The following is a 9,922-nucleotide window of genomic DNA, read 5'->3' on the forward strand; positions in this document are numbered from 1 at the left end:
ACATGCCTGGGATGTCCTTCTAAGTGCCACACTGGAGACTGGTACAGGTGAGGACACAGATAAAACCAGAGCGACCGGGAATTGATCTTTGTTAAAGCACAGAGGGATGGGTTCATCGCAGTTGCATATGCTCTTCTATCTACTTTTGTGTATGTTTAATTTTCCAACATAAAAAAGTAGACGAGGGAGAAAAGGGAAGAGGATGAAAAGAGAAGAAACTCTATCCCACTTTTTGAGCCCCAAAGAGTCTAGGTCTCTCTGCCTGATAAGCGCCATGCTCTGTGAGGGCTCAGGACCCCAGGCCTGGCTCCACTGGTGCGGGAAAGGTCAGGAGCGTGGCCACCCGCCGGAGCCACCTGCGTTCCCATTCTGGCTCATTCCCTGACCGGCTCAGGGCCGTAGGCAGGACAGTCCACTTCCAGAGCATCCACTTCCTCAAGATTGAAGCAGAAAGGAGAGTGATTTATTGTGGTGAGCAAAACATCATAGCCTGTAGCACAAAACCAGGCATCCTGGAATATTCCGTGGGGCCTTGCAGAGGTCCTAGTTACTCTTCCCAAAACATCCTCCAGAGGAAAGAGACCCCATTCAGGAAGGTGCCAGACCTGTGCTCACATTCCAAGAGAGCCACTTCTGCTTCTTCACAAGAAAGGATCGCAGCGATAAGGTCTGTAAACACCTTCTCTGCAGCACAAAGGCTGCAGTTGGCTTCTGCTTATCACTGTCACTTGCCATCTTGAAATGACTTCCTCGGCTGACCCTCAGTACACACCAGTCTACCTAAGCCTGTGCAAACCCCCAAGAACCTGTGTTTGCTCTGAGAAGGTTTAAGGTGTAAAAACGTCATTTGTCATTGCTCTTAAAGCTTCCCTTTTCATCTTCAGGCAAGGACCTAGTTTATCACATTATCAGCCACCATCTAAGGTGTCAAGAGTGAATTGTGTTTTCATTCCTCCTGGGTAGTGTGTACCCCCTCACGGAGGCATAATTTGTCTAATTCACAGTTTCAGTGACAGACAGATCAGCTTTAAAAGGCATTACTGGGGCTAGGGGTGTGGCTCTGTTGTAGGGCACTTGCTGAGCATACACTAGGCCCTGAAAACACACACACACACACACACAGACATTCCTGTATTAAAAAGTCCAATAGGTCCACCCACCTTTCTGCTAAAACTGTCCTATTAAAGTTGTCCAAGCTAGGCGTGGTGGCGCATACTTGTAATCCTAGCACTGAGGAGGCTGAGGCAGGAGGATTGCTGCAAGTTTCAGGCCAGCCTGGGCTATATAGTTAGTTCAGGGGCTGCCTGAACTATACAGCAAGACCCTGCCTCAAAAAACAAAACAAAACAAAACAAAATGGTATCCAGAGCCTAGGAGCTTTCTCCGTCTTAGTGTCTCTCTGCAGGATTTGTTGGTTGCACGACCACTGTTTGGACATTGTCTCTTTTTGTCCCTTTCAAATACTCGATGTATCGATTCATTTATGATGTGTACCTGGGACCTCTGTTGTGTGCCAGCTCTGCGCTACAGACCAGGATGTGGTGCTGAACAAGAAGGCACAGTCCCTGCACCAGGGGAGAAGAGACACACAAGAGCCAGATGCTGAGTGATTTTGGTGACAGTTACCATGGGGACACAGGGGCAAAGCGGTACTGTTGATTAGAGGTCAAGAAAGAGTTAGCCAAGATTTGGGGACTGGCTGGGCCAAGACATGGAGAACTCTGGACAGACAGGACAGCATGTGTCAAAGCCTATGGGCAATTCAGGAACACGGCATGTTGGAGAGTGCAGGAGGCCCAGTGGCTAGAGCACAGGCACAGAAAGTGGCTGCGGGAGCAGCAGCACCAGATCACATGAGCCTTCTAGGCCGCCATAGTGTCTGATCTGTTTAAGTCATCAGGGGCTTGAGGCAAGGAGGTAACCTGATCCAGTTTCCATCAAAAAAGATGGCTGGGGTCTGGGCTGCAAAGAGCACAGAAGCACAGCCCTGCAGCGGTCCAAGTCTGAGTCGGGGGAGCCATCCTCACATACCTCACGGCCTCTTCCCGTGTTTCAGGCTTCATATGTGTAAACTAAACCAGGTGGATGATCGGGTCTTCCCCAGCCATTACTGTTTATTCCTTCGCTCTGATCTCCTGGTTAGCTATGGTCATTATCACCCGTGTTTGAAAGGTGAGGGTCACTTGAATGGGTTTCAGCCCTGGGCCATCACAGCTTCACTAGCAAGCTGGGGTGCACAAGGAAATTCCTGCCTCAAGTGCTCGCCTACTGTGAGCGCACCTGCGCCCCACCCGCTGGTCACGCCTTGTCCCCAAACTCGGCTGCTGGTCTCCCTTATTTCCTCAGTCCGCTCCCCCCTGTCAAAGAGTGAACCTAGGCCCCCCAATTAGTCCCCTTGCTCTGCGCGCCACCTGACCCCTGCTTCTGCTCCTGACACAACACTACAATCTTTTCACCCCAGCCAGGAGCAAGTTCTCAACCACACATCATACACATAGCAGATCGACAGACTGTGGCTCCCGTCCCCGCGGAGCTTTTGGTCAACCTGAAGGTTTTTCTGGAGATAGAAGTGAATGAAAAGATGTGTTTTTCTGGTTCTGGCTAGAAGTTGGACTAAAATAATTCATGCACATACCCTATCTCATTGTGAGCGTCTTGAAGTAAATGCTAGCTAAAATATTACACCCCGCACCGCGATATTAGTGCATAACCTACTTCACAAGGAAGGAAGGAAATCCCTAGATGAAAGAAATGAAAGCATTGAAAACCAGAACCTAAGGGAATGAACTGATGCTGCAGCTGGGTCATTATCAGTCATGGTGACACACAGCAGGGGTCAGCAAACTTCTATAAGGGGCCAGATGATAAATGGCTTAGTTTTTACAGACCACAGATGGCACATCGTATCTCCTCCGCCTCTTACTTTTATGACAACTCTTTAAAAATATAAAAACTATTCTTAGCTCATAGGTTGTGCAAAAACAGACCACAGACAGAATTGATCCATGCACTACAGTTTGCAGAGCCCTGTTGTGGAAGCTTTGTTCTATGCTGCATGAAAACGGGGGAGAAAAAGAAGCCCTAGGTCCTGGAGAGGAGGGACTCTCACAAGATAGGATCCCCAAGAAAGAGGCCATATTAGGAAAACTCACCCACTGTGACAGGGAGATGGCAAGGAAGCCTACCATATATTTTCATTCCTTTCTCAATATTTAAAACCACGGGCAAGCTGCACTTACGTGAGCTGGGTTTAAAACTTAGGCTATCTCCCAATTTAAAATACATACATTTTGATAAGCATGTTTTGAATGGAAAAACAAATTGCATTCTTCTTTCGTGAATGTCTTGTTGAGATTTAGTATTTCCTTCAACTTCAAATGTAGGCAGCAAACCAACAGAAGTATTATCGTTACTACATTTTTCACCAATCAAAATTAGATGTTTTCACATCACAGTATATTATATGCATTATCTCTGAATTTATTTTTATTTTTTTTTTTTTTTAGACAGGTTCTTGCTATGTAGTCTAGGCTGCCCTTGAACTCACTATGTAACTGAAGCTGGCTTCGAACTCACAGCAGTCCTTCTGCGTTAGGCTCCCGAATGCTGGGGTTACAGATGTGTACCTCCATGCCCCGCACTCCTTCAGTTTTTAAAAGAATTTAAATAGTCATTCTATCTCTTCTGGAACTGGTGTTTTCTTTTATTTAGGAAAAAATGTTTTAGTATAAGTGGAAATTTTAAAATGTACTTCTAAGTAATGATTGGGCCAAGAAAGAAATCATTGCTGAACATTTTAAAATACTTAGAATTGAGAAATGACAATGAAATCATATCATATCAAAACTTGTAGTCTTAGGGACAATATATATATATATATATGTCCAACACAGCAGCCACTGGCTGTGTGCAACAGTTGAACAACTGAAATACAGAATTTCAGCTTTTTTTAATTTTAATAATTCCAATGTAAATAACCAGAGGTAGCCAGAGGTTACCCAGAGGATGGCTCATGCTGGTGACCGGCCTAAAACCTGTGGCATCTTGGGCCACAGTAAGGAGTTGGACTCTTGGGATCCTGACCGCCTCAGCTCCTCAGTTTTCTACAAGCCGCCCTGTTGGCCAAACTCCTTATGACCCTGTGTGCTTGGTTTCCCCTGATACTTTTCATGTCCCTTTCCTCATCTGCTCTCTTCCCCGCCCTGGGCGTTGATGGCCAGGGCAGTCTTGGGTGAACAAGCTTTTCTAGATATTTATTCTGTGTGTGTGTGTGTGTGTGTGTGTGTGTGTGTGTGTGTGTGTGTGTTTGTGTGTGTGTGTGTGTTTCTGAGGTTTGAACCCAGGGTCTTTGCACTGAGCTCCATGCCCAGCCTTTTATTTTTTTATTATTTTTGACATAGGGTCTTACTAAGTTGCCCAAGCTGGGCTCAAATTTGTGATCCTTCTGCCTCAGCCTCCTAGAACACTGAGATTACAGGCCAGCACCACCACATCCAGCTTGGATGCTTAGTCTGTAGTGGCCCTGCCCTGTCTGTGTTAGGCCACACTGGTCTCCTGCTCTACCTGTGTGTGGTGAGCACACAATCTTAAACACTGGGTCAGTGAATGTGGCAGGCAGTGAGCTCAGTGAGTGAAGAACTGTGTTCAGTGAGGCCCATGTCCAATGTGGATACAAACTTCGTATCAAGGATCTGTGCCTCTGTGTCTGCATGGCTGGAGCTGGAGCTTCCGTGCACCTACCTGCTCACCACTCCCACCAGCATCTCAGTCTTGCAGTCCAGAGCAATGGCACAGTGCTGGACCGGGGCAGGGCTGCTTCGGGGTTCCCTGGAGCCCTGTGTTCTGCACCCACCAGCCCGCAAAGCCAGAGCTGGTGTCTGCTTCCCTCTTGGCAGGTACTTGATAAAATGTGTGTTGCCGTTCCGGTCTGATCCCTAAAAGAGGCATGTTCTGCTTCTGTCTTTCAGGGATGATAATGGTGATTTTATTGCTGCTCGTGGCTATTGTGGTCATTGCAGTCTGGCCAACCAACTAATAGCATTAAGGGGACCGCCTGCTGTGACACCTACCGTGCCGTGCCGGATAGAAGCCCAGCATCTTTTTGGTACACAAAACCTGCTCTCAATAAACTCTTCCAAAGCTCTGAACTCTTGACGTACACTGCTTCACTAGAGATGCAGGCCTAGAACACTGGCCCAGTGTGGCCCTTCTGGTCTCTACCTTGGTCCTTTTGGTGCTAGCCAGAGGCCCCTCAAGTCACCACTGCCCCCCGTGGGTGCCAGTGGATTGCAGCCACCCCAGTGTGCTGGGCACCGGGAGGCAGTTGTACCCTTGAGGTCTGGTCTCCTTGGGTGCTCGTGTGGAAAATGAGTGATTGTTGTGGGGCCAATGTACCCCGATAGTGGAGTAGCTGAGGCCATGCAGAGGAGGCCGAGCAGATCCACATCTGAGTGCCTAACTGCCGTCCTGCCAGCCACCCTGCCAGGGCACCCCCTGGGGTCCAGCATGCCTAGTCATGCCAGCTGCTACTGCTCAGAAGTATTTCTGGACTGCATTTGGGAACCACCTTCATCCCTCAGACACATTCTTGTTCATTTTTCAAGGCTAAAACATCTAAGAGGCCAGAATATAGTGGGGTCAGGCAAGGAGCAATGTGGGGAGGGTGCTGTTTAGAGATAAGGTGTGGTTACAAAGTGAGGAGAACATCGCCATTCATTCATTTGTTCATTTGTAGTACTGGGATTGAATCTGGGACTTCATGCATGCCAGGCAGGTGCTGTACTACTGAAGTACATCCGCAACACCCATTTATTCATTCATTCATTCATTCATTTCAGGACCTCACTAAGTTGCCCAGGCTGACCTCATACTTGTGATCCTCTTGCCTCAGGCGTCTGAGTAGCTAGGATTATAGGAATGTGTCACCACAGCCAGCCAGAACATTGACTTTATTTGGCTCCTCCACTGGCTCTGACAACTCTTTTTGTGCACGTGTGCTTGTCTGTGGTGCCTGTCTCACAAAGGGAAGTCCATCGGGGTGGTCTGCAGAGGATCCAGGCCCACAGGATGCATGGCTTCTGAGTTGGACGCAGAAGGCCCAGCATCGTGCCTTCTCTTCTCTCTGTACAGGAAGCAGGATGGGCAACTGGCTTGCTTTGCCCTCCATGTCAGAAGGAATAGTTACAAAGTACACCACTTCACTGAGGAGAAAATGGGCTTGTGGTAGGAGACTGGGAATGGGGAGAATGTCCTGTGGATTTCCTCACACGAGTGTGACCTGTCTGAGATCTCCCCGCAGGACAGGGTCAGCCACCAGGAAGACAGCCACAGTGCAGCCTGGTGTAGTGTTGTTCCCTAGAACTTTGAGACCAAAGACTGCAGATGTGTTGGGGAGATCCGGGGCCCAGGAATCCAGATAACTGCTCAGCCCGGACACATCTCTGTACTCAGAGATGGGAGTACATCTGTCCCACGCCAGTGGGGCAATTATTGAGGTCTCCATGGCAGAAGAAAAGGAAATTCTGGAGGCCAGCAGCGACATGCTCAGTCCAAAAGCAAAGCCACCACCTCTGCTTCCAACTTGATGCCTGGAACTAGTTACCCAGCTCTGCTCCAGCACAGGAGACTAGGAAGTCTCTGGTGGCAGAGAGCCTGAAATGTGCAGCGATAGCCCCGAGGACAGCCACAGCACCTACCAGCTGTGACCACGGGCCTCATCTAGAAAACGGAGGGGAAAGACCCCCCCTTACCACCTTGGCGGCTGCTGTGAGCACTGAGCTGCATGTGCAAGCAAGGGCCTGCCTCTCGGCTCACTGACAAAAGGATTCTCCCTCTAGTCCAAGTGAGTCCAGTGGGCCGCGCAGTCTCCAAGTCCAGAGTTCGAGATCCCTCCACCTGCTCTGAACCTAGAGCAACAGGACAAACTGGCGAGGATGTGGAAGTGAGCCAGCCAGGAAAGAGCTCTCTGTCTGTCTGAACCCCAGGGCCCACTGACCTCCTGACAGTGCCAAGGCCCTTGGAGCAGACAGCAGGATGACGGGCCGTGTCCAGTGGGGAGGGGGCAAGAGTCTGAGCAGATGAGGGGCAGCGCAGCCATGGTAACAGCCCTGCTGTCAGGGAGCCAGGCTGCGAGGGGAAGGAAAGGGGAAGGAGCTTGTTGTGGGTGGGTCAGTTATGAAGGAGAATAGCCAGCATGGACACCAGGGCTTTTGACAAAACTTACCCTAGGATGCGTTTCATGTTGGGGTGGGGTGGTTGCTAATGGATCACCCAATGGAAGACCAAGAATCCACAGAGCCACATCGCCAGTCTTATGTGAAACCCCAAATCTGTACAAACAGCATCTCCTTGGAGCCCCCCACTTGGGGGCTCAGGGGAGGTGGCACTGACAGCCTGTTTGACTTTCTCACCTCCTCTTGACTTGCTCAGCACGGAGCCCCGGCAACTTGTGGGGCGTCTTTGAACCAGAGCCATGGCGTCCTGGCCCAGTCACACTGAAAGGCCCTTTCAAGCAAAACACTGAGCCGATGTCTGCACACAGCAGCTTCTGTTCTTTTTGGCTGAATGGGCTGTAGGCCCAGCCCCAACATTGCTAGCTGTGTGACCCTGGACAAATTACTTCACTTCTCTGGGCCCAGGGGCAGGGAAGGGTGGAAGGAAAGCTGCCCAGGAGCACAGAGTATCAGGCCTTGCCATCCAGGCTGTGGGCAGTGCAGGCTGCAGAGACAGGGCCATGCCAGGAGGAAAGCCCCAGCCACCCTTGATCTTCCTCAAGGGGTGGGTTTCTCGTGAGACACCTGCCATCTCCATCAGGTTGTGACAGGGTAAAGTGGTAAAGCATGTCCAACCGGCTGGCATGTGCCCTTTGGGGAGATCTAATGCCTCATGACCCACCCTAGAGTAACGTGGCTCATGTAAAAGTAGCATTTTCAGTGTGCTTTGCAAGGCCTGCTTTCCCCCCCAAGCGTGTCCACACCACAGTCCCGGGTGACCTGTAGCAAGTGCCCTGGAACTGGTGGGTTGCCTATTACGCCCTCGCCCTGAGCATAAAGTAGAGAAGCAAGACAGGGGCATAGCACCCATCACCTCGGGTGCTTTTTCAATGAAAATAAACTTTATTAAAATAACAGCATAAGAATTGTTTAACTTATCGGATTATTAATTATAAGCATTTTAAGTCTGGATACCATATAAAGAAATCCAGATACCCGAGTACAACTGGTACTTTTGTTCCATTTAAACTTCATGATTATTAATAACTGCACTAAACCTTAGCTGTCATTAGCTCCAAGACTGTCTGCTCCTTTCAAAGCCCACAGGCCCTGCCTGGACACAGCCTCCACCCAGGCCTTTGTGGCTTTGATACGGAAAATCCTTGTGCTTCTTTTCTCTGCTTCCTGCAGCCAGCTAGCCTGGCTGGCATTGTGCTTCCTTCCTGAGCTCAGATCCCTGGAACTTTCCTTCCATGGGGCTGCTGCAGAATTCCTTAATGCCCCTCTGCTTCCAGAACCATCTGCCCAGCTCACCCAACTAGTCAGAACTGGCAGCGGCTGGCTGTGTTGTTTTCCCTCCTGGTCAGAAAACAGTGCCTTCACTGCCTCAGAATCCTGCTTCCTGCTTCCTCAGGTTCAGCGATAACACTGGCAGCTTTTGCAGACAAAAGATCATCTCTTCCCTAGCTGGATTTCCTACCTGAGCCCTGCTGAAGTTAAGCGGGGTTCCCCCTTATTTATATTAAAAGGTGGGCTGAGACTCTTCTTTCCTCTGACTGCGTCATACAATTTCACAGACTTCCTCCCAACTACATGCCATAACAAAAGGAACTGACCTCTTTCCAGAAATGACTTGCTGTCCTGCCGAGTCTCTAGTGTGCTAAGGCAATGAGTTAATCCATCCCGTACTGTATTCCTCACTGGCTCTGTCCTTCCTCTCACTCCCCATTTTTCTTAGCACATTTCTTCTCTGTCTTTATTTAGTCTTAAAAAGAGCACAGACAGACGTCTGTTCAACAAAATCTGAGTACAAGGGGTATGTCTGCTTCAAGTGGGCATCCCCATGCCAGGCACTGTCCCCAGGAGATGCAGGGACTGGGGAGAAGGCCTGGTAAATGTGAGCCGCCCTGAGAGCTGCTCGGATGGCCAGGGAGGCCCTCTACTCTTTAGACTGGCTGGCCCTAGGATTCCTGATGAGGATCACTTGGCTTCCTTGTGCCTCAAGCAATCTAGATTTTAAAATGGGCTACTGCTTAGCAGTGACCCTGCTCGTCTCTGGTATTACTCAAATTGGACAGATCTTGATGACTTGTCTCCACAGCCAGAATGCCAGGCCCTGAGAGGTGGCTGTTCATGGCTCCCATTCTGATGTGTTTCTGATCAGCAGTGTTCCCTGCAGGCCGTAGGCCTGGGGCTGCACCTACCAGCACAAGGTTGGCTGTGATGGAGTACCAATGGACACGTAGCACTTGCAGGTACAGACAGCTTTATGGACAGAGAAAAGCCACATCATGAAAGTCCTTGAGAACTGCACTCTTGACCTAAGATGACCACAGCTGTGAATCAAGCTGCCATATGCATTATGAACCTCTTAGCCCCAGTCTCAGTGAGCCCTAAATCCTGCCAACAGTCCAGCTAGCCCTGGAGACTGCACAAAGGCTTGCTTTCCCTTGGCTTTAGCAACTGACACCAGCCCTGTTCTCACTGTCAGTCATTCAGCAAGAACTCCTAAGATTGACTGAGACACCTGCAGTCTATGGATGTGCTCTGACTGCCCAGCTTCTTGTTCTCACAGCAGGCCCCCGAGGAGGCTGGGCCACCACAGTGGCATCCTGAGAAGCAGCTGACCTCCAGCCAGCTTGCCGCATGGCGAGGGAAGGCTTCCTGGCCTTCCAGGGAAGGGCAGCCAGTGGAGTCTGCATCGCGCAAGG

At 49.9% G+C, this 9,922-nt stretch overlaps 1 protein-coding gene across 1 annotated transcript in view; it reads left to right on the forward strand.

The window, feature by feature from the left end:
* Positions 1-5,147, forward strand: part of Stx8 (syntaxin 8) — a 265,408-nt gene extending 260,261 nt beyond the window's left edge. Inside the window, exon 9 of the mRNA XM_005399386.2 lies at positions 4,968-5,147. Coding sequence (XP_005399443.1) covers positions 4,968-5,035 — 68 coding nt within the window. The 3' untranslated portion in view covers positions 5,036-5,147. The remainder of the gene's footprint in view (positions 1-4,967) is intronic.
* The last annotated feature ends 4,775 nt before the right edge of the window (positions 5,148-9,922 follow it).

The sequence above is a fragment of the Chinchilla lanigera genome, unplaced genomic scaffold (genome assembly GCF_000276665.1).
Source record: "Chinchilla lanigera isolate Chin_1 unplaced genomic scaffold, ChiLan1.0 scaffold00066, whole genome shotgun sequence".
Classification (NCBI taxonomy): domain Eukaryota; kingdom Metazoa; phylum Chordata; class Mammalia; order Rodentia; family Chinchillidae; genus Chinchilla; species Chinchilla lanigera.